The 26,503-nt window shown below is 35.2% G+C and overlaps 1 protein-coding gene across 1 annotated transcript; it reads right to left on the bottom strand.

Moving 5' to 3' along the window:
• Positions 1 to 988: 988 nt before the first annotated feature.
• Positions 989 to 23,381, bottom strand: LOC118751195 (RYamide receptor-like; the record flags this gene model as incomplete). Its single annotated transcript, XM_036485971.1, has 3 exons — positions 21,385 to 23,381; positions 8,281 to 8,394; positions 989 to 1,187 (listed from the first exon to the last, which is right to left on the bottom strand). Coding segments are annotated over exons 1-3 (1,242 nt in total), but the record flags the coding sequence as incomplete, so codon positions are not given.
• Between the last annotated feature and the right edge of the window lie 3,122 nt (positions 23,382 to 26,503).

Below are 26,503 nucleotides of genomic sequence, written 5' to 3'. Positions count from 1 at the left end.
TGTCAAAAAAATAAACAGTTTACTGACAGAAGGAATACGAACTCTGTTTATTCCAAAAATACAATTAAACCAAGGCACATTGAACAGGTAATATCAGTATCAAGGCGAATTTATATAGGGTGGTGTTACTAGCTCAGCTGATTTTGTGTATGTGTTTCGCCGCATGGCTTCTGATATCAAATTGAAAAATTTTGTTTGAATTTCTACACACACTATTACAAATTTTGACAGTTTTTGCCGCCAAATCAAAAACAAAATGTATGTAAATTTTTGTTTTTGTACTCCTGCTATCACCTTATATTAATTCGCCTGATCAGTATAGCAGCTGATTTGATTTTTTTCAAATTATTTGTTCTCGAAAATCTCAAATATTTTACATTTTTTCTCACAAAAATTCTAAATTGTTAAAATCTATTTGCATGTGAAACATTTTCCATACAAACCAGCGATTAAATAGCAGCTTTTGGAAAGCTCGCCCAACTCAGCAGCACAACCGCTGATTACTGGGCGCGGCACAGGATGGATCAATGCTTCGAGAAGCGAACCAATTTACTAAGAAAGAAAGTTGCAACAATTTTAATTTTTTCAATTTAAATTTTTTACCTTTTTCGTATTTCGCATGGCACGCTTTGATGTAGAAGAAAAAATCAGACTTGACTTGTACATGTCTCGGGTTGCGCAATGATTTTATGTGGTTTAGGGGGCCCTTTAAGTTTGTTTATCGTTATGCAAATAAGCATACAGATTCTCTGTTTTTGTTAAAGCAAGTAATATACTCATTTTTTTTATAACTATCGATTTGATACTTTTTCTACTTGGCAACTGATACTTTTTTGCTCAAGCTCGCGGTAATGCTGATTACAGTGTAACATTTTATGAGTACTTCAAAATGGAATAAGTGGACCGCATAGTCCAAAGTATGTGCATACAGTAGTAGTATAGATATTAACATATGTATATTAGGGCTGTTGCATGCACCATTACTTACCTTTCGCTTTGAGCGTGCCATCCGTTGATCGCGTGAGTTCTCTGCCTCGCCAGGCGGTCGTTTGCCCCAAACGGCGCAGGCGATGCGTGTGTAGGTGAAGACGAGCACGGTCAAAGGGACGAGGAACTGCAGTGTTAGCAGCGCCAAAGTGTAGTAGTAGTTTTGTTCATTGGACGGCCACTCCTCGCGACAAATGTATCTGAAACACGCATAAAAATGAGAGCGAAGTGAACAATAAAGTGTTTGTAATTAAATTATTCAAACAAAAATGTGCTTGTCTTACGACAATGAGCTACCACAGGCGATGGCCTGAAAAAATCAGGTGAAATTATGAAAATATTTGTGCATTTCGCTGATTGAAAAAGTTGTCATTACGATGGAAAAAAACTCTAATGTCTGAAAGTTTTTAAGTTAATTAATACTATTAGTTGACTATGCATACATAGTAATAACATTAAGATCGTAATAAGTCTTCAAGAAACCGTAAAAGCATCTCAAGCCAAAAATACATAGAGTAGGGGTATTCTTGAAGTCTTGCAAAACCCTTGCACGGAGCACGGATTGAATGCTAAAAACCGGGTTTCCTATGAGACTGCTTTGCAAACCGTGAAAATTCGTGCACCGTGCAAGCGCTTTGCAAATCTTATGTATTTTTTAGTTCGCTAGTTACGATTCGGCAACACGGAGCGCAATGGAACTTTAGTGGACTATTTAGATTAAGGAGCTCACTTAAGTCAGTAACGTCGCAACTGGAAAAGTGAATACACAGATTTATTGGAAAATATCCACCTAAATAATACAAATAAAAAATATATATTTTTATTAAATTCTATTCAACAATTTATTGAGCTTGAGGCCGTTTTATATGTACAATTTTGTGGAAAATCAACATACACATAGGTAGAAATTATGGTGGTTCGGAGCAATAAAGGAGAATTAAATTAAAAAAAGAGAATTAAATTAAATTGAAATAAAGAAAAGAATAAAAAAGATTTTAATTACTTTGAATAAAAAAAAATTATTTTAAAACAATAAAATCTAAAAACAAAATTAGAAAAAAAAAAATCAATAAAAAAGAAAAAATGGTACTTAAAAATTTAATAAAATCAAAACAATATATATTTAATTTTTAAAACAAAATATAAAAACTACAAAAAAATATGCATAATAAAGACAAAATTATTTAAGATACTTAAAAAATTTAACGAAATAAAACAAATATATTTTTCGTCTTAAAACAATAAAATATAAAAATTAAAAGTAAGTGAAATTAACAAAAATAAGAACAAATTAAATTTATAGAGAGAAAAAACAAACAAAATAAATTTCTTAAAATTAAATTAAATTATAAAAAATAGTTTTCTGTTTTAAATGAAATCTAAAAATTAAAAGAAAATTAAATTTAAAAAATAACATTTAATTAAAAACCCAAACAAAATAAAACAAGCTGCTAAAACAAGCTCCGAAAAAATGAAATTAGAAAAAAGTATTCTCCTTTTTAGGAGTAGATAACATCTAAATATTGAAAGAAAATTAAATTAGGAAGGAAGAAATATATGAAATATTTTTCTAAAACTTAAATGAAATTATAAAAGAAAAAAAATTTGACTTTAATTTCAAACTCAGATCTATCGAACGCACGCCCGTGCTTTGTTCACACGACCATTGCGGCTGTTGGAGCGATGCGAGCTAAATAACATACAAGTGCTTCTCTCAAAATCAGAGTACGAAAATAAACTGTACAAAACAATTCCAATTTGCTCATCAATCATCATATCATTTGTGGTTTTGTACAGTTTTTTACATAGTCAGAAACAAATTGTAAGATTCACTGTCATTTTCCCCAACGAGAAACGTTTGCTTTTCGTTTGTGACAATTGTACCATAGGGTGAGTTTTATACTATGTATGCAAACGTTTCAATTACGTGAAAAATATTTTTTTCTGTAAATTTTCATATCCAATTCAATTAAAAACAAATTTTTTTTTTTTCTATTCATTGCAGCCATTCGTTTTGTATTTAGTTATTACATTTACATATGTACATACATACATATATTTTCCCTGCACGATTCATTTCGTTTGTTGTTTCGTCTGTAACCACTAAACTACTGTAGTGCACTATCGCCAAAGTGAACTCAGCCGTTTTGTTTTCGTTTTGTACCGAACTGTTGAAGTAATAAACGAAACGAAATAGTAATAGTACACTGCTCAAAATAGCTTTTCACCACGACTGGTAAATAAGGGAGCTTTTATTTAAGACTTTTGTGCCAGAATAACAATAGTCTTTAAAACTATGTTGGCATCTGTCTTTCATTTGTCTTACGAAGGAGCTGTAACTATTTTAGCCAGAATTGGCTTGTAAGCCATTCATCCATTCAACGCTCAGGCCACAAAACAACTGACGGCATCGGACCATTCAGTGGAAATGGTTCATTGTAACAGAGGATTTTCGGGCGCATAATTTCCCGTATAGGGGATGTCATTTGACCACTGAGATCATCCGACTTGGCACCATTGGACTTTTTTATGAGGCTTTTCTAACAGATCAACGGTAATTTTTAGCGATTTAAAACTTGGACTTTATTCTACTAGAATTCAATGAAGCTTGGATTTACACGGGTTCTGCTAAAGAAAGAACTATATTTTTATTAAAAAAATAACCAAAATTGAATTACAAAAAAAATAATATATTATAACTTGTCAAAATATAATGCGGCTATAATTTTTTCGACCACTCTATGTCAACAAGTGGCCGAAAATATTTTAAATATGTAACGCTTGAAGGCAGACCTGAAAGCTTTCGACTCACACATTGACGGAGTGAAGTCCCCCACTGAATTCCGTTGCTTTTTGAAAAAGAACATACATATTTACATATAATTCAACTCATATGTATGGTTGCCGGGTACAATGGAAAATTGATGGTAATTGCAAAGCCGACAAGCTGACAGAGAAAGGTACGGTCGGATGATTTTGGGGAAAACCTCCCGGGGACAGAACGCGGTAGATATAGCGATAGCCACTTTCAAGCAGTTTGTTATAGAACATAGCCAAACAAGCAAATTCTGTGCACATTCGAGTTGAAACTCGAGCAGTCGATCCCAATCAAATATTTATGAAAAGAAATCGAATGCTATGACGTCTTGAACTCAGTCGCTCATTGAACGAGTTTGATGCAAAACGGTTTTTGTTAGATGCTCGAATATACATGAAAATGATGTACCCGTTGCAGATGTCTGGTACATACATACATATTTATGAACATACACATATTACTACAATCTAATTTGGGTGCAGAATATCATGAATACTTATGCACTCATAACATTTTAACAGGATGCCAAATGCACTCAGAATTCCTTTGTCATTTGCACGAATTTTTGTAACAGTAGAAGGAAAACGTTAGTCTAAGTTGATGGCAACAAAATAGCATTTTGTGGTTTTGTGTAGTGTAGTAGCTACCAAAGCAATGCATGTGGTATACAAAGAAAGATACTCTATCTACACTCACATAAATTCTCTTTTCAAATAAAAGAGTTAGCCGCATTATTCTACACAGCTACATACGCACCAGCGCAGCCTTTACTATTTGTTGTCATGAAACATTTTGTTTAGAAAAATTAAATTTCCTATCTCATTCCACAATGTTGCATTTATGTGATGGTCAGCTGTTTCGTCTCCAGCTTGTATCCATCATTTTTATTACTTTCGGCTTCCTTTTTAAGTATTCTCTTCTAGCGCATAGCGATAACATGCTTTATGTTATATCTTTAACTCTTTTACTAGATTTTCTGGCGGCCTCTTGCTACCTGACTGTTTGACAAATGATAACACTTGAGTTACGGTGATTTACTCAATGTAATTAAAATCGTAAATGTGGTTTTTCGCTAGGTTATTTAGTATTTATTTTCTGCTGCCGCATGATTTCTTGTTTGCTTTTGCTTTATTCTGCAACTGTGTATGGGACTACTATAATGAAAATGATTTCGCGTTATACTGAGGACTAATTGTTGTCCCAGAGGTGCAGTTTTCATAAAATGAAAATAAGTAGGTATTTATGGCGATATGGCTATTTTAAACTTTACATCAATTACCTAATTAAAAGCAGCTGGTAATTACGCTATAGGTAAACTATGCATTACTCAAGAAGGTTCTGCAATTGACTTCCGAGTGAATTTCAACCCAAATCATTTTGAACTCATATTGAAAGGGGTTGAAGTTGATTGTTTCAAATCCCATATATAGGTGTAACTCTCCGGATGGTATGATAATTTGGGCCTCAATACATATGTACATATGCATGTTACCGTTCAAAAGAGAATGTATAAACCGAAATACGGTTAACTCATTCTTGAAGGGGTTGTGAAGGGACTGTGAATGAGTGTCCTTTGATAATTTGGTCACAAATCGGTCTGCTGGCTGGAAAGACGAAGCTCTTATTATTTTCGAGGATATGTAAAGTGCCTCACACCCAGGTTCACTTGTGCTCTCTGATGTGGTCAAGTTCTTGGCCATGATCCTGGAGAATAAGAAATATTGAGGAGCGAGTAACTAAGGCATCAGTGGTTCTTTACTGATATAAAAACCCCATGAGGAAGATATGAATCTTTGTCTGGTGGAATCTACTACATAGAAGAGTCGTGCACTTGTTAGTAAGATAGAGCGCATGCAAAGGGCAGCCATCGTTGTAATCGGGCGAGCGCTTCGGAACATACCTAATCTTGCGCTTAACACTAAGCTCAGTATCGCACTTGCAGATGTTACGGGCAATGTTGCCGCAGTTTGTTTCGCCATTAGGCTAAACCGTTCTGGCTTCTCATTTAACCCGTCGTCAGAGTACTCTACGATTCTTCAAAGTTTCAATTTAAGTATTACCGGAAGAAATGTATTGAAGCGTTGCGAGGCTGGCCCGAACAGATCCTTCTCTGCGCGCATCGCTACATGACGCGAATGGAAGAATGGCAGCCTCTGGAGAGAGGTCCAACTATAATCTTCACGGATAGATCGCAGTTGTATGGCTGAGTTGAGTATTATTAGAAATTATGGAGTTGCCGACTTTTAATAATTTATTAAAATTTGTTGGTAGTTATAGAAAATTTTACTTTATGGAATCGAAGTTTTTGGAATTTTTCATAATATAATATATTATACATATGTATATATGTACAGGAATTTATCGAGTTATCACAATTTATCGATTTCGATCCATATACGTTCGAATATTCGCGTATACGGATAAAATCCAGATATCCGGTTAATAAAAGTTCAAGGCAGACGCCACAAATCGGAGAAGAAGTTCGGCCAAAGACTAGCATATGTGTAAGCGCCAATCTATTATTATTATTATTATTCACATACATTAAATACTTTGGGAAAAATATATCTATGTATACAGTTTTAGGGTTTGCGGAACAGTATAATACTGCGAAACACAGCAAACAGAGGCCGCACCGCAGTCGACGTCGCCCAGGCCTACCTATGACTAATGCTCGTTTACGAAAAGTTACTCATACGCCCAGGCTAACTAAGGATACATATTTCTTCTATGTTCTAACAATGAAAAACGAATTAGGTATACTATATAAACAGTTTCAAATCTGTATTTGATATCTATACATATTTGTACAAACATACATATGAGTATAAAAGGAATTTGTCTGTTAAATAATTGAATATTTAAAATTAAGTATCCTTCCGCCAGTCGTTGAAATAAGGGTTTGAAATAACGAGAGATATAACCTCATTAGTGGGTTTGAGGCTATCAAAAATTTCATGGAGCAGAATTCCGACTTTTCCTTGCATATATTCCATGTACAAATGGAGCATTGCAGCTTTATAACTGATAGCATAGGTTCACACTAAATCAGCTGACGCTAATTGGAAGTAAAGTCTTCTCGTTTTCCCATCGCAATGGTGGCCTTCCTCGTCCTCTTCCTCTGCTACCACCTGCGGTATGTGCGTTGAACGTTTTCAAGACCAAAGCTCTTCTGTAGCCTAAAATGATAATCATTTAAATTTTTTTACCGTGGTCATCATCAAAAGAATAGAGTTTCATCCAAGTCTTCAGTTTACTTTCATTGGAACCTTGTTTTGAATTTCAAGTTTATAGTATTTTGCATATTTCTTTTGAGACCTTTAAAATTGACTACAGTTGAAAGTTCTTGCAAAAGTGTAAAAGTGTATGTGGCATCGTAGTGTAGCAGTAAGCTCACGTGTTTTTTTTTTTTTGCAGCTTATTATAGCAGCATTTTAACTCTCTAGTCGAGGCGTTGTCATGTTGCAAATCCGTTGCATGTCGCATCTCCGCTGAATGTGCACTTAATCAAGCCATCATTTAGGCCGTGTTACACTTGAAACCGGTGGCGCTGACGTTAATATATATGTATTCGAGCAGCACTCAGAAGATACAACGACTGCGCAGCAGGAACTTGCAATCATAAACGAAACCGCAATGCTGCGTAAAATGAAACTGAGAATTTCGCTGCTAAGTGGCTGAGTGAGCGTACTAGTTTGCAGCCATTTATGTAAATGCTTTCTAAGTCCATCACATAGTGTATTTTCCATATTTCACAGCTATGTCTTACACCACAGCAGTTTGTGTGGGCTTGAGCAAAACCAACAAACAAATCGAGTATCTACATATGTACATATATACCGCACTACTTTTATGAGCAGACTTTGTGCTCATATTTCAACTAGTTTTTTAATCTTTTACTTGCACATTTTTTTCCCTCACCGCTTGGTTGCTTTGCTTGGTTACCATCTCAGAATCGTACTTTGTCGCGAGCCAACATAATTGAAAATGTCATATTTTGCAAATCTCTGCAACCAACCAGTATTCAGTGAATACTATTCACGGCAACCATAGACTGGGTTGACAGCTTGAGTACTTAGAAATGTGCGCTATAGAATGCTTCCTTGTATTTGCAGTTCCCCACAAATATGTCAACTTGATACAGGCAGTCAAGAGAAAATAAATGGGTCAAAGCGTTTTGAAAAATGTTACAAGGCAAACCCCATTCCAGCAGCATAGCTCATAAAATGCTCCAGTGAATACATCATACCCCCATACATATGTACATAAGCTTTTGTCTAAATACGCTTGTGTAAAGCAAAGTTGCCAACTTTGTCGTGTATAAATTTTCATATATTTAATTTGAAAAATTATCTCTCGGAGGCATTCGACCTCTCCTGTGTTTAAATATGCATATTTTCCGAGGAACGTTTATACATAAATATACATACATATCCTGCTGATAAAAGTGTAAAATATAAATGATTTTCACTCACCGCTGACACTCGACAAACCAGCGCTCCGGCTGTGTCAACTTGGATACGATGAGTATGGGCACCGCCGTGGCCAAGGCAATGAACCAAACTCCAGCTATGATGAACTTTGCAAGCCTATGGGAGAGGGAAATAATGCGTAAAATGAATAAAAAGCTTTCATGTTATGGATATTTCAAACACTTAATCTACTGCAAACAAAAAAAAAAGATTTTGTCTCGAGTGAAAGAATACATTCAGCTAAAATATGCATTGCAGCTTGATATGAATTGGCTTTATGTGTTATTGTGTTATTGTGTTATTATGAATATAAATTAAGTACATTTGTGAAGTCGTTTTAGTCAGTAATGTTTTCGCGTCCATTTTAAATACATATTTATATGCGTATGTAGTATGTCGTGATGTACCGCAGTAAATCATATACATATTTGTGTAAGTGTTTACACATTAGTTTTATGTTTGTTTAGAGAAATAACAAAAAAAAAACAGGGTTTCTGCTAAAGAAATTTTGCTTTAACGCAGTGCCTTTTTTATAGTAGGTATGTCGAATTTCACCAGGTCGAATACTAAACTTTTTTATGCAGTTCAGTGGATAGTAGAAATGGCGACATATAAAAAAGGAGATTGGTCAAGGTTTTCTCTAGCTAACTTAGGGCTTCAACCAAATATAAAGTATTTTCCTGTATCTAAGACCAGCAGCAAATCTGAAACGCAGCAGCACCATATGCAACAAAAAAACTATCCTGCTGGCGTATGCGGATGATATTGATATTTTCTGCATGAAACCCTGAGACGGCATCGCTGCATTTTTCAGCTTATAAAACGAAGCTACAGGCGCACGTCTACCAGTGGACGAGGACAAGGCAAAGTACCCTGTGGCAACACATGAGAAGTCGTGGCATATTGCGGCACACCTCACTTTTGGCAGTTATAACTTTGAAGTAGTGGAAGACTTTGTCTACCTAGGATCTTAAACGGAGGTGGGCAGCTTCGGCAGAGCATTTTTTTTTAGTGTGCGTGCAATTAATGAATTTTAACTGCTTTAACGCGAATTCATCGTTCTAGTACTGAACTTTTTCTTCCATTTGGTTGCTGTTTTTTTTCACTCTCTGTGAGAGAAATGCAACAGCAACCACATATGAAGAAGTTCTGAACTAAAACGATAAATCCGCCTTTAAGAAATAAAATATTTTATATAATGGCGGAAAGCTCAAAAATTCGCGTATCGTGTTCAGCAGGATTTTTAACAAAAGTAAGTAATGGTAAGTCTTCGTATTTATATTACGCAAATTAATCGTATAACAAAAAAACTTGAAACGTCTGTAAAATTAAATTGAAAATATGATTTCACTCTTATCCTCACCGTCTTATTGTTAATAAAAGATATTTATTTCCACTAAAATGAAAATTAAGACGAGAGTTAATTCCTTGGACTATTCTCATTGTTTACCCGAACCCTAAAAATAATCGAATCCGGTGCAAATTTTGAGCGGCTGCAAAATCGCGTTTATTTTCAACAGACTTCAAAAAAGGACAAGGTTGTCAATTCGTTGGAATATATATTTGTATTATGTATGTTACCGGATAACCTTGAACCATGTCAATGGATTTAGATCTTCTGTCGGATTTTGATTTTCTATCGGAAAGGAAGTATCTCAGAGATGGCTCCATAGCAATTTGGTTTAGATCCGATTATTGGATTATGAATAACTTAACTATACTCGTATATGGTTTTCGTTTCTACAAAAAAGTTTGCCTTTTCATTTATTAACATTTATTGGTATAAACGAAACCGCCATTAAATTTTTATATGAGAATTGAAATTAACTTTTTTTGCTTGAAAATTACTTTTTTTTTTTGCTGACGGCTTTTGCGTTTTTTTTTTTATATAAAGCATAATATTCTGTTCCTGTTTCACGTGAAAAAGCTGTCAAATTGCATATAAAATTTCTTTCTGCGAAATAAGTGTGCAATTCCACAATATTTCCTCAGCAAAGTAGTATTCTGTTCTCGCTGTGCAAAAGCTTGCAGCGTGTTGGCAACATGAATGAATCCAGCAAAACAATTTTCCTGGTATTTTTGAATACGCGTGTACATTTAAATTGACAGTTTATCGTATTTAGTAACGGCGAAAACAAAGCGGGGTTAAGTCGCTAAACCTTATCCAAACCGATCGTAAAATTTTATTTCACGAATGCCTAATTCTTATTAGTTTGACTAGCTGCCCGCATGCGACGCAATTTCAGCTTATGTCTTTGGGTCTTGGCAAGAATATAATCCCTCAAGGTTTAGCTTAAAATGGTTCCAGGTATGCATCCTGTGATAATGTAGCTTTCCAGAAGGTGTCACGCCAGTTTTTTCTGTGCATATTTCCATTCGAAGAATACCTCATCTCAGTATTAAAGGTAAATGTGTCATCAGAATTTGAGATTATACGGGTTACCCCCTGGCTGTTTTCAACGGCTACGGGAACGTTTTCATATACCACCATTTTTCATAGTTTTGGGATTGAGTTCATTTATCTCTGAATTCGACGAAGGCCTCTTTTCCGTTTAAAATACCAGGTGGAGAAGGACTTGACTACACTTGGCATTTCCAATTGGCGTCAGTTGGTACAAAAGAGAAACTACTGGCGAACTGTTTTAGACTCAGCCAAAATCGCTTAGGCGGTCACAGCGCCAATAAAGAAGAGGAAAAAGAAGAATATTTGAGTTGATAATCAGAAGACGAGTGCATATAATATATATGTACGTACATATGTACTAATGTGTGTAAAAGGAAAATAATTGTTAAATATTTATATGTATGTAGTTAAGAAAAATACATACATGTATAAGTAGAAAGAGCCCAGTGACCCCTCAATGCTGCATATTCTGTCTATGTACTTAAATTGGCTCAACAACGGACTCGTTGAAAGTTTCATGAAAGCATTTATCCAAGCTTAAGCAAATACATACATAGTACGTTCATACTGGACGTACATAAATATGTGTGCATGCTTTATGAATAAACTATGAAGCCAAAGCATATCTAGACGTATGCTCAGCCAGTTTGCGCCATACATACATCATATCTATGCCATTGTTTGTCAATAAAAGCCAGCAGTGCTTTGGTTTTCATCATAAAAATTAAGTATGTATTAGCATAATGCCAACTAGTTATTATTACGTATGTATAAGGGCTATGTTTGGCTACGCTAAAGTGAAGGGCTGCCCTGCGCGAGCGTGCAGAAGAAATATGATGGCACATAAGTTGAGCTGCTTGTGGCACTCGCGGTATTTAATATTAAATTATGCTGTTGACAAAAAGTACTAAATAAAATGCTTCGCAGTACTGTTAGGGGCAGGCTAGTAGTATGTAGTATTTAGTATGAGTAGCATAAACTTCGGCTCAACACACAATGCCATTACGTATACGCTGTGTGGTCTCCCTTAATTGCAAGAAATTTATTAATTTCGTTCCTCAATTTATTGCATGTGATTTAGGAAAATATATGGTTGCTGATTTAATGGAAAAATTAAAGCTAGAACTGCTGTCGGTGTTTCTTTCTTCTACACTACATTACACTCGATTAAATTGAGTCAACTAAAAAGTTAAGGTTTTACTTAAGCGAACGGAATAAATGGCAATTCAACCCATATATTCACGTAAAATACGACTTACGTTTCGGTATGGATACCTTGCGTAAATGTTATAGCTGTGATTTTTAGAGCTTCACACAAACGCTTATTGCACGAGGAGCGGTGAAGCATTTGGAAAGAAAAATGCATCGTTTAAAAGAAAAAATACCAGGTTTATCGAAATGTCAATTTTCATAAGTCATAAGTTTGTGTTCTGGCGTATAAACAACGCTAAATATTGGTTTGTTCCGGCGTCCATTTTAAGCCTATAAAGTGCTCTTGCAAATCAAGTTTAGCAGAGATATCAGTTCTTATGTAGAATAGCAATATTGTTTTGAAAAATTTTAATTTTGATATAAATTTACCAAAATTTTAGCATTTTAAGGCAAAAATTTTTTTGAAAAAAATGTGTTACTTTTTTGTTAGCAACTTGCTCGAACCCCGCTCGAGTGATTTTGTATTCATTTTCTTTAATCAAAAAATCAAATTATTTCCTTTCGTTTGGTAAATGAGAAATTTTGATTAATATCTTATTTGGTCAAAATATAGGGCATTAATTGATTTTTCACAAAAAATTCTTTCGTCAGCATTTTACAAACGCATACATGAGCAAGAACAGTAAGGCTGCTGGAACTGACAGAAGGAAACAAAAAGTGTGTGTGTGTATTTTGTGTATTTCGGATATTGAAATCCAGATGGCGCAGGTCAAGGGAATTATTTATAAGCTTATCACAGCATATGTAAGTAAATACACAAGTTAATTGCGGTTAATGGCAAAAATAGTTCCGAAATAAAAAGTGGATGAAATGCGGATTCTCCCCGGTTTACCGATTCCATTTTTGGATACTGGACTATAACTTTTCCCACTAAAGTTTACAGAAAAGTATCGGAAGCTAAAAAATAGTGGCACGCTCCCCTGCAAACTCAGCTACTGCCGAATACGTATATATAAATAAAATGGTCGAAAAAATTATAGCCGCACCATATTTTGAATAGTTTTTTTTGGAAGATTTTTTTATAAAAATATAGTTCATTCGGAATGAATAATTCTTTAATAAAGCCTGTGTAAATCCAAGTTTCAAACTGTGTGCAATATTAAAAAATAAAATAAATTTAACAAACTTTCGTAAAAATTTCAAGCTTTTTTAATTATATTTCCTAGAAAGTTTCTGAGTATGCGGGTTTGTAGCTAATAGAATAAAGTATAAGTTTCAAGTTTACCGATGATGATGATGTGCCACTGTTCAGTAGTAAGGGTTGCCTACTTCTGTTACAAATGGTAAAACTACGCTCCTTTCGGATTGGTAATAATTGAGCATATGTCGATATGCCACAGAAAAATATGGTTATTTATAAACATAATCGGCTATATAACTCAAAAAACATAAAATTCTAAGTTGTGGCGATATTGCAGAGAAAAATTAAATTATTACTTTCAAAAAACCTTTATCTTTTTCTAGCGTTCTTCGGTTACGAAAGAATGAACGAAATGGCATAAAAACATTTTTTTTTTACATAATATGAATAATGCAGTTAATGAAAATTAATAAGAAATCTTTAACAACTGCAGTGAGTAATAAACGAAATATAAAAACTAGCTCGATTTTATTAATAATAATATTAGGACGCCTCACTTCATTAAATATGGCTAGAGTTATTTCTCTCCAGTGTTTTTGAATATTTTGGTTTTTAAATAAAAGCCTCTGACAGTTTTTGTCCAACGGTGGTGAGCAACCATTATTGCTATTAACTAGCAGCTGTTCACAAATAGAAAACACATGTAACATCTTTTATTTGTTTCGCTCAAACTATCCAATGTGCATTCATTTATTGATGCTTCAAAATTAATAATAATGACGTTTATGAGTTTTAAACAATACGCGGCTTACATATGTGTGTATGAATGTAAATATAATGCCGTTATTATTCAGAAACTCGATAACAGTGTAAATGCAAAGAAGAAGAAAAACAAACATTTAGTACATTAATGCCCATTAGCGCATGTTAACGACAACAATTAGTTGAATGACATTTAATTAATGGCCTATTTGTATTTATTCAATAAAAACGAGCACTTGCGGGTGCAGCTAAATATGTAACCGCTGAGAGGCAAATATTGAATATCAAGAATATCGAAGCGATTGTATGCATATGAGGATTTTTCGCATTCGAAAAGCACAGCATACTCTTGATTTTCGAAAAATAAATATTTAGCGTATTTCTTTTATTTTTCAAATTTTTTTTATTAATGGTTTAACATGGTCTGCACTACACTACGTATAAGAGTTTTTGTGCGTTACGATGCATTGTTTGCCTGACTCAATGAACAGCAAGCAGCTGACATGCTTGAGCGCTTGACTAACAGCTTAAAGCGTTACTTGATTGTGTCAGCCTGCCAACACCATTGTTTGTCCACTTGTCTGTTAACCAATTGGTCTACCACCAACTAAAGTACTGTATGGCTTTGTGTGTGTGTGTGTGTGTGTGTTTCAAGCCTTTGCGTCAGTGCGTAAGCATACACATATGAGTGTACATTAAATAGTTATTTGCGATGAATTTGAAGGCGTTGCATGGCGCTAAATTTCCATTAGTTTTCATTCGACCGTATAACGAAATATTAAGTTCCTAAGTAAATTTACGTTACGCCTTAAGCGCCATGGCACCAAACATGCTTTGTATGCTAAGCACAAATATGTATGTACATATATACATAGCTTTGTGTGCTTTTGTTTCTATTTTAGCTGTTCGTGTTACGATTGGCGCTCTATCGATAGGCGCTTTGACGTCGTCAGCCAATTTTGCCACTTTGTGGTGGAAGCACTTTGTTTGTTACACGCCTGAATGGATGACGTGTGAGCTGTTGCAGGTTGGGTGGTACGTAATAGCTTATTGATGTACATACTTATGAATATTCTATTTATTACTTCTTCGAATGGGGTGGTGTATATGGGAAGTAAGAAATAAATTAACGCCTAATATAATGTTTCTCAGAGTGGGCACTCATCGAAATACTATGTCTGCATTTCACGATTTCTTGTTTTTGCTAAAGGTGCCTTTCCAGACTTTCGACGATGCTTTGCTTATATTTTTTTGGACTTTTCATAAGTAAAAATATTTTGTGAATATTACTTTCTTCATAGCCTTGGTTGGAAATAAATAAAAACTCAGATGTTGGTATTATTTCCCATTTAAAAGTGAAATGAAAAAAAATTTTGCCGTTTATGTTATTTTATTTTAGCAATTTTTTTAATAATGATTATTCAAGGAATCATTGCAATATTTATTGTTTCTAATGGCCGACTGTGGAAGCGCTATAGCTGATTGCCGACCAAGGAATATTGATGTGAGTACTGTCAAGCCTTTAACGTCACCGGGACCTGACGGCATCATTCTTGCTCAGCTGCAGAAATCAGCGGAGTTGGCATACCGTTGGCTGACTCCTATCTACGCGAGCTGCATAGATGGTGGATACGTCCAATTGTCCTGGAGGAATATAAGAATAACATTTATCCCCAAAGCAGGATTATCCTCTTACGTATCCCCAAAGAACTTCAGGTGCTGATAAGATCAAAACAAGTCTGAGTCTGCGTGACTTCTCTCTCTATAGCCACGGATTGCTTCAACACCAGACTGATTTGGTTTCGGATTACAGCGATATTGCGGAAAACTGCTGTGCCGATAAACTGGCACACTGCCTGTACACCGTAGGAGCCATCACCAGCGAAAGGGAAGTTATTGGGGTACCTATGGCAACCTTGGGACTGCATTTGGACAAATACAAAAAACATATCGGGTCGTACTTCATGATTGCCCCAGAGCAACTCTCTAAAGTGGACATCAGCTGCTTGCGGAACTTCATATATAGCACCCAGCGATTTTCTTCTTTTATTTGATTACCTTGTATAGCGTTCCAGGATAATCTTTTTTTTTGTTCTTTTCAGTGGTAACACAATGAACATTCATTAGCTATGTAAGTGAGCCCCCTGGAGGTATGCCACCTTTACCGATCCCAAACTTACCTGTCAAGCGATCGATGTCGTAACTAAAAATCTACAGTATAAAATATAACTTTAGCTTCTCTGCTGTCTTCTTCGATACTACGATGTCTGCCTTTACTCATTATTTTTACGATAGTATTAAAATTCCTTTAAAATTAAATCAATCATGCAAAATATGGAAGGTATTTAAATAAGAACTTACAGTCTAAATTGTTTAAAACCACAACCACGTACACAATTCTCTAAAACTCTTTGTTTCCGCATGCTAAAATCGTTGAAAGAAAACAAACATATATCTACTTGCTCATAGACATATTTACATATGTACGTATGTAGGTATAAATCCATCCAACTAACCAGCGCAGTAGTTTATACACAAAATTCTTGCATGCTTATGTCATAAATGTCAAAAAGCACTGAACTAAAAACATGTAAAACCCAACGGAAGTAAGCGCTTGAAGAGGCAACTAGAAACAAACTTATTCTTAGTACTAACACACACACACACAACCATAAACTTTATGAGCTCGTTTATGTTTATGCGGCCCTTTGGCAACAGACAGGTTAGCAACATATGTTTGCCTGATACCCGCGAATTGCTCTTTGTTTTTTTTTGCTTCTTTACAGCGCAATTTTTCGACATCGTACATTACGCATTAGTTGTTGGTTGCAAGTAAATGCGAACATAAATGAGCCGTTCAGTGTACACATCGATTAACTCCACTTTTCGAAAAATCTTAAATGCTTAAATGTCAAAGCATTTGATATAATTATAACTCGTTACGTTTTTAATAACTTTATATGACATACAATAGTACATAATACTTATAACAACATTATTTATTTGATTTTATAAAATAAATGGAATTTAAAATAATAATGTACATTACTTGATCGCATCTCCCAACTTTTTGTTGATGGAGTTAATCAATTTTTGCACTGAACGGCTCAAACACAACTACGCGCAACTGCGTAACTTGCGGCCAATTGCACCAAATCCGCTCAGCTTAGAAGCACGCATTTATTGCTCGAATCAAGTACACAGGTATACATACATACATACATAAGTAAATATGCAAAACTTTTGCACTTGCTTATGGAGTTCTGCCTGCTATGCGCTGCTCATCACTGATGTAACCGAGAATGTTGGTGCGTTTGGCCCTACCTACATACATACATACATACGTATCGGATGAGCAACTTTATTACTGCAAAAGTTTGTTGTTGAATTTTTACTGCTGGCAAGCTGCCTATCACTTTGGTTACGAGTATTATCCTGCAAAAATCGTTGGGCCATATTGTAGTGCTTTCAAAATGCTCCTATGTAATGCAATAGCGTACCAACTGATTTATCTACACCAACTTATTGTTACCCGATCATTGCTCATGTTTTAAGGATCGTAATCACTGCACCATGCTGCTTATTGGGCTGCGTTGCCAAAAGGTCGGTACTCCGTGGAGTAATACCATGGATTAGTTTTGTGCTACTCTGATGGCGGGATGGGCGTAATGAGAAAAATGAATAATTCAATAAAACAGAGATTTCTATATATTTAGGTGCGTGCATGTAGTAGTCGCGATTTTTACAGTGTAGCGCATGTATGAAATTGTGTGCGCTCCTGTGCCATTTTTTCTCCGGATTTCGCTCTTTCACTACAAAATCTTTATTAGACGTTCGAAGTGGAAAAAAACGGTGAATTTCGACAGACACGCGTCAATATGAAATTTTTATGACCATACGGTTGTTTATTTGCAACAAAATATGTACAAGTGATTGGCGGCTGTACAAGGTTTTGAACGAGCTCTGTGCCAATTAACTAGCTTCCTTCCTTTCATGACAAAAATATTTATAAGGTACAATCGCTGAGAGCCAGCTTTAGGAAATTTGGTCTAGCAAACACACATTGTTGAAAAATTCTCTCGCCGTTATTTCATTTGTTTCTTTTTATTTTCACTCGAATCCATGGTGGAATAATAATACCCTGATGTGAAATTTTTTCATGACACTTGACGCGCCATGTACACACATCCAAAATTTTAAAGTGGAAAGGTTAGTTTCGAGTATTACGTATTATGAATTTGTGCGACAGCCAACATTTGATGACATGCAAGTACCGGCATAATAAAAAAAATGCACATGCAAAAGTGAGGCTTAAAAGAGATTTTATAAAGAATTTTGCTGGTTTTGATTGCTTTTTTGAATTTTGTGAATGGCGGAAAGCTCTAAAATGTTTTTATTTAGCCGCTTTAAATAAGCAATATTTGCAGATTTCAGCTTTTAAAATGGCTTTGAAACATAGATTCCTCCGAGGAACGAACGGGATGGTTCAAAGGTAAAGCAGAGAGTAAGAAGTGGTGTATACTATTTCGCTTATCTCTGGAATTAGCATTAATCAATGCTGTATTAACGTTCACAAGTCGATTTTAAGTTTTCCTGTAAATTTGCTATATATTATGCTGGTGGACTTCAAAATAGTAATTCGCATAAAGGATTTAGTATTGGTGACACGTAAAATTCAAAAGTGTATGATGTCGAATTTCGACTACTGGGCGATACCAGTTTACTTATTATATAAGCCGCGGACGCTCAAAAATACCAATCTTGACGAACGAGATGCGGAATGCCATACAAAAAATCCATGCCTACATTAACTCTGCTGGCGGCCACCTATCAGATAGATCATTTTCAAACATTGATTAAATTTATTTTGAGACGTTTTTTTGTTCAGGCCCATTTCGCCATTAGTTAATGACTAGTTCGGAACTAGTTTGGGTTCACTTCGGGACCAATTTGGGGCTTACTTTTGACCAATTCGAGCTTACATCGAAACCAGTTTGGGCCAGTTCAGACTTAAATAGCTTTTACTCACTTATAACCTTGTACACAAATAGGCAAACATGCTTTCTTTAACCCATTTTAGAGCTAAACCCTGCTTCTTTGGTTTGGAAAATTATATATGGTTTAAAGTAAGGATGACAATTTTTTCGCTTTTACGATCCTGGGATTTTTGGTTATTATTTTTTCGCTCTGACGTGAGGATTTATTTTAAAGGTCTTCATAATTTCAAAGAAATGATTGATTCCAAAAAATATTTAAAAAATTCAATGCAATGTAGAATGAAAATATGGGTACAAAATGCAAGAGGAAATTTCTTCAGAATTAAAAAGTAAAATAAAAATTTGGAATCACCAGGACGAATAAGTAGTTTTTTAAGTTGATAAAGTTAGAAGGATGAAATTCGAGGGTGTTATCGAGTTTATATAAGTCCTTAACATATAATTTTTTTTAAAACAAATATTGCGATATATCAAGGATAAAATTTTATAAGGGCATTTTTAATACTTACCAGTCCTTATGCCCCAAAACATTTTATATGTTTAAATTCTACAGTATTTCCACTTTAATTTGATGCCCACACTTCTTGTCTAAGCATATTTCACTAAATTTTTAAAATCATTTTTGAATTAGTGACGTCAGAGTGAAAAACTAAAAACGCAATTTTACTTTATTTGGCCGATGGTTTTGCGAATATTAAGATTTTTACATATAAAAAAATATTAGTTATAGAATAAACAAGTAAGAAAGCCTAAGTTCGGGCAGAGCCGAACATTAAATACCCGGCGCACGTATTAAATATATGTTTTTCGCCTTACCGAAAGCTACGGCTATATGGTAAGCCGGGGCGTATCAATTTTGAGTAAATTAGAGTCCTTAGATTTCGAAATTTTGAAGTTTCAAGCAGTTCTGAAATTTACCGTTATATGAGAAGCGGCCGTTATTTTAGTCCGATTTCAATAATTTTCAACGGTTTGCTTATATGTGGCAAGCACAATAACCACACCGAGTTTGGTACAAATTGGTAGAACGGTTACTGAGATACATATATGTGATCATAAGTGGGCGGTGCCACGCCCATTTTCCAAAAATTTATCACAAACGTATTTCTTGGTAAAGAATTGTTGCAAGCATCAATTTTGAATAAATTAGCTTCAATATTTACTGATTTATCGAAGATTTTGTATTTCTCTAAATTACCGTTATATGGGATGTGGGCGTGGTTATCGTCCGATTTTAAAAATTTTAGGCGATTTTGTATGCTGTGCGAAGGCCGACAACTGTGCCAAGTTTGGTAGAAATTGGTACAGCGGTTACCAAGATATACACATGTAACCATAAGTGGGCGTGGCAACGCCCATTTTCCAAAAATGTATAATATTATTATTTTTTGTCAAAAAATTATTGTAAATACCAATTTTGAGTGATTTATCTTCAGTAGTTACTAAAATATCGCAGTTTTCGTATTTCTGGAAATTACCGTTATATGGGAAGTGGGCGTGGTTACAGTCCGATTTCGCCCATTTTCAATAGCAACCTACCTTGGATTAAGGGAAACCTACATACCAAATTTCGTTGAGATATCTCAATTTTTTGCTCGAGTTATCGTGTACACGGACAGACGGACAGACGGACAGACGGACAGACGGACGGACAGACAGACATGGCTTAATCGATTTCTTTTTTTATCCTGATCATTTATGTATACATTTGTCTATATCTATCTCGATTCGTTTTGGCTGTTACAAACAACCGTTATGTGAACAAAATTAATATACCCTTGTGCACAAGTGCGCTCGGGTATAAAAAAAAAGAAATACAGCCATTACTGGTTTTTATTATTGCCATCAGTGCGAATTACAAATTCGAAAAATCTCGGGATTTTTTGCCAAGAAGCCCGGGATTTTCGGAACCTAAAAAGGCCGGGATAACATTCCTAGTATAAAGGTATTTTGAAGCTGATTATTCAAATTTAAAATTATATAGTTTAAAGGAAAGCGAAAAAATCAATTCTATTAGGAATAAGATTTATGTAGATTAAGAACCATACAAGAAAGAAGGTAAAGTTGATTATGTAGAAGCAGAAAGAAAACTCAAAAAGAAGGTAAATTTAAATACTCAATAAAATGAAAACGGTGGGGATGAATATGCAAAGGAATAAAGAATGAATATAAAAATCAGGTAAAGGTAAAAATTAAAATATGTATAGAAAAAGAAAACCATAAAGAAAACGAGACGATAGACAAAGTTAGATATGAAGAACGTAATAGGGATAAAGATAGACAAAGAAAAATATAAAACGCTATGGATATGGTGTGTTATGTTATGGGATGTTATATTATGCTTTATTATGTTTGGTTATGATATGTTATGTTATATTATGTTATGTTACGTTGTGATATGTTATATTATGTTATGTTATGTAGTGTTATTCTATGTTACGTTCTTTTATGTTACGTTGTTTAACAAGACATTCATTGTATATACATATAGTAAATATATAGATTTTTTTCTTCCCTAAATAACGGTCATTTCTTTCTTAAAAAACAAACGCATTTCCTAAAGTCAACTTGAATTAAGCTTAAATTACACTAGCAAATGCAAGCAATTCAATATAAATATATATGTATGTTCTTTTTCACTTTCTACTCACCTTTTCGTTATTCGCGGTCGCAGCGGCCACATTATCGCAATATATCGATCGATACTAATTGCGACCAACGTATAAGCGCTCACCAGCACAGACACCGCCTGTGAGTAATTGACCAGATTGCACAGCACTGTGCCGAAAGGCCAATGATTCAAAATGAAAATCGAAACAAACGAAAAGGGCACGCAAAATAGCGACATCAGTATATCACCCACAGCCAAATTGGCTATGAAATAATTTGTAACGGTGCGCATGCGTGGTGTCGACTGCACAATATAGCACACAGTACCATTTCCCAGCAGCGCAAACACAAAAATCGGAATGTACATCAGATAGACGGCGGTTTTAAAGTAGACAGTCGACAGCGCCGATACCTCCTCGGTGCTATTCTGCGCTGTATCATCATCACAGATAATGCTGGTTATATTAATATCGTCAAAGCCATACGCCTCATCAAATTCCACGTCTGTGGCTGCATCTATGGCTGTAGATGCCGCTGCCGCTGCCGCTGCAGCTGTGGTGCTAGCAAAATTGACTACATTTTTCATTGTCATTTTGAGCGATGATAAGACCAGTACGGATGGGCTTCCGGCGGCGGCATCATTGCTGCTTTCGTTGTAGGTCAGCCGCTGCGACATAAGTTCAGCGGATGTCACGGGCGCTGCAGCTATGACACTTTCACTGTCGTTATGCAATTGCTGGGCATCGGATGCTGATGTGATAAAGTAATAGTCGCTGCTGCTCTCGGCACTGTAGGCGTCCAGTTCGCCGGCGGTGAGTAGGCTGTCGTTGCCGCTGCTGCTGCTGCTGCGGCTATTCGCGATAGCCGAGTTTAATGCATAGCGTACGTAACGCTGCACCGCACCGCCACCGGAGGTGTGCAGATGTGGCAGGATGCTCCGCACGGCATATTCGCGCATAAATTGCTCCATACTGTGCACAATTTGTGGATAAATAGGCGCGTCGGCCGATGAACGTGGGTTTGTATGCCGGTTGGCGTGTGTGTGTGTGTGGAAGTATTACTTTGTTTTTGTTATTTTTAGCTCGTTATTTCAACTGTCGTTATTAAATTTTGCACACCAGTGGCTCAGGTAAAGTTACACATATTTTATTATGTTCATGTTTGCTGGAGATACTTCGCATTGCCAAAGGGCTTTGAATTTTCATAATCACACATACATACATGCATATCTCTTTCAAGTACATGCTTCTTCACTTTCTGTATTAAGTTTCACATACGCCCTGTACGCCTCTCTGACTTTCATATTACATTTATACATCTGTATGTAGCACAGTTTATATTTGTGATTCCTGCTACTGCTAGAAGGCAATTTGCTCTACAAACTTACTTCATTTGCTCTCTCGCCGTTCCATCATATATGTACTTTGTACTCATATACAGCATACGGCACTGCCTTTATCTTCATCTCAGCTCTTCTGCCACAACCACAATACTTGTACTTAACAAAAAGTCGCACAACAATCAAAGTTACTTTTTGGCTTTGCACTTCCGAAATTCAAATACTGGCTTTTTTACTAACTTGAAATGCGAGCTTTCCTCATTTTGTAAATAAACATTTATCTACATACATACATACATACATACATACGTATGTACGTTGTGTGCTTGCATTCAAACTTGGTAACCCAAAAGTATATATACGCTCTCAAGTATAAAAACGAACAACTCTTTGCCACCTCGTTGCTTCTCCGCCTGCAATATGTTTTGTATGGCTATGCACACCAACGCACCCGCTTGGCTGCATATGTGATACTCGTCTGCATAAGGAGTTCTTTCTAGCAATGTGGTTAGTTCACACACCGTATAATTTGTGCTTCCGCTACTTTCATTTGCGGTTTATTCAGAAATCACAAAATTTGCCATTTACTCCTTACGGCAATAGTTAGTTAGTCCTCGTACAGCGTTTGCTTTTGTTCCAAAATTTAATTGAATTTCAGTATTTCTGCACCTTTGGGTTCAGTTCAAGTTTTGTTTGCTGTTCTGATTTTCGTTGTTGGGCTTTCAAGCATAAATGCAGCCCCATTCGCTTGGATTTCCACACCTGTAATTAGCAAAGATTTATTATTATTACCGATACTGCCAATATGTATTAAGTACAATAACATTGTAGTATAGCATTGAGTATGAAGAACTGTAAATTGAAATTGGTAAAAGTGGTCATAAATTGTTGGTTGTCCGTTCTACTTTGGTTTTTTGAAAATTTGCCAAAACAGACCAGAATATGAAACATTTATATATGTACGTATGTTTACTTATACAGGGTGTCAAAGACCACGCGTCTACACCTTCTGAAAGGGCTGATAATGATTTTTACTAGAAAACGCAAAAATATCAACTATTCGCTTTCGACACCGGAAGTGGGTTAAAATTACCGGAAGACGTGTTTTTTTTTTTTATTGGATATATGTACATGCTTTGACCATCGACTCGGATTATATGGAAAAAATACTTATATAACTTTTGTGAGAAACTTTTTTCTACAAAAAGCATTGTAAAAACCTGTAAATCACATTTTATCTCAGACTAAAATTAAGTGCTCAAGAAAAAGCCGTTGCTTTGTATCCACTAACTTTTCTCTGGAATTTTAGTCCTTTTCCCTACCTGTGGAAATTGGGCAAATGAAATTACTTATAACATTGTTCCGTCTGGATGGAAAATTTCAACTAATAAAGTTTTCATTCAACAATTTCAGTGATTACACTGTAGAGAAAGTCACAAGTTTTGAAATGACAAAAAAAACGTCGAAATATGTGAATACTGAAGTCATTCTCTCAAGATATTTTCATTTCAATGAAAAAAACACACTATAACAAGGAAAATTTAAATAAATTAAGATTTATAGCCCAATTCTCTATTGGTGACAAAAATTTGTTTACTGCCAATTTTGAACTTTTTCATATATTTTTCCGTAAAAAAAAAACTTTGACAAGAATTTGTCACTGAACCAGAATATAGCTGTTATTGTGACTTTTCCCATTTCTACTAAAACTTGTTACTTTGTAAAATAAAAAAAAAATTAGCTACTAACGATGATGTTACTCATACGCCATATCGAAGGACATTTTCCAATGCTAACTTAAAACAAGTAAAGAAGTATAAGTTCGGGCGAAACCCAATTTTATATACCCGGCACAGGTATCAACTTTCGTCGTTCCAACTTTCTTTAAACTACCTAAAAGACTATAACTGTCTTACCAAGGTTATTAAATGCACCGAGTTTGGTAGTAATTGATAAATCGGTTACCGAAAATCAAATTTTTGGTCATAAGTAGTCGTCAGCAAAATTCAACCATAAAAAGCAAATTAGCAAAATGGACGAGGCAAGAATGAAACGTAACTGGCCAGATAAATTAAATAATAAACAATTTTGTGCAATTATTTACCAAGGTGCGTTCATGACAGAATGCGGATAAACCGATAAATTTAAGCAATTTATGCCATTATCACTTTAGATGAAGAGCCCTAATATTGATATATTCTGATTGCTGAAAATGCTCGTCTTCGAGTCGTGTACCAAACCTTTAACTGCAGAAAAAAATTATCAATTCGTAAAAAATAACCCACTTGTAGTTAGCTTTTTCGCGGGATTTCTATAAAATGTATAACTTGTAGTTAGCTACAAAAAGCTAACTTGAAACTAGTTGACAAGTAATGCAGGAGTAATGAAGGAGATTGTTTTCTTTAAACTCGTTTCTATTTAAATATCCTGCACTTCGCAAATCCTTTTTCGAATTGAGGACAAATAAGTTATGAAGTTATATCTGACGGAGTTCGAATATGGGGCTACCTACAGCAGAATATGTAAACAAATATGAAATGTAATAAAATAAATAAAGTAAATAAAAATAAAAAAATAAAATAAAAAAATTATTGACTAATTCGCGGCAATCGCCATAGAAATATAGTTAGCTTTCGTCAAAGAGTATATACAGATAATAAGTGACTTTTAGCTCCTTCCTAATCAACTTAAAGTTGGCTTATAGTTAGATACATTCCCTACAAGATGAGTATATGTAGGAGTTGTGAGTGTGTGAGTTCACGTTGATTCATTACCACGATACCACCTCTATTTATTCACCATAACTCTGTTGAATGGAAATTACTTCTATCGATTAACACAAAACCGTTGCATATTTATGTGCGCTACTTAATACCGGTAACCGGTAAGAGATAGCGCATAAAGTTAACAGGAAGTTATTGTGTCTACACTTAAACTATTGCATACTTCTCGGCGCTTTGGTTAATTAACAGTATTCGTTAAATGAGCTTTATCCATTTACTTTTGTTAGCAGGAAACCAGCTAAAGCGAAGAAGAAGGGTTTGCTATTTTTGCACGTTTGATTTAAAGAGCTGAAAGAGAATATGTCCAATATGCTGAAGTAAAGGCTTAGTAAATAATTTGCAGCTACACATATCGTCGTTTAAAGCACAAAACCGCGTACCAAGATAATGAAAAACCCGTTTATGTGAGGTGGCAGGTTGCGTAAATTATTTTGTAGAGAGTAAAAACACTCACATTTCAAAATGGTTTACTCTTTTATAAAGCAATCGCATTTCTGGCTAGTCTATTTCAAAATGAATGAATAAGGCTTGAGCTAAGAGCTTCGGTGAGCAAATCCAATTTTTGGCAAAAAATGTCAGTTACGCGGTCGACGATACGCGGTTTTGTATCTTAAACCACGATATACATACATTTATAAACAATTAAATGAAGGTGTGGTTGTCATTAGCACTCACGATTCTTGGATATGTAAGGGATTTCCTATGCATTTTCCAATAAAAGCCCAGTCAGTCAACTGCGGAGCGCTCCGAATATAAAGTGAAAGGGGCAGAGTTGCCGTTTTTTTTGAATTTACGAGTGGAGTGAAATGCGCGATTTTGGGCTTTCCGTAGCGTCAAGATAAAAACGTTGATCAAAGTAAGTAAAACTCATTTATGTTACAAACATACATCGATTATCCTCTGCAAAAACGACATAACTCAAAATTTCCTATTTTTGAGTTATATAGCGGACTGAGTTTATATTAGAAAAATATACCACGTAAACAAAAAAATCCTGCAATGCGGCGGGAATAAGACTAAAATTTTAGCATTTAGTAT

The sequence above is a fragment of the Rhagoletis pomonella genome, unplaced genomic scaffold, assembly GCF_013731165.1.
Source record: "Rhagoletis pomonella isolate Grant_MI unplaced genomic scaffold, Rhpom_1.0 Rhpom_scaffold_00590, whole genome shotgun sequence".
Classification (NCBI taxonomy): Eukaryota; Metazoa; Arthropoda; class Insecta; order Diptera; family Tephritidae; genus Rhagoletis; species Rhagoletis pomonella.
The sequence above is the reverse complement of the archived record's forward strand: the minus strand, read 5'-3'. Positions and strand labels throughout refer to the sequence as shown.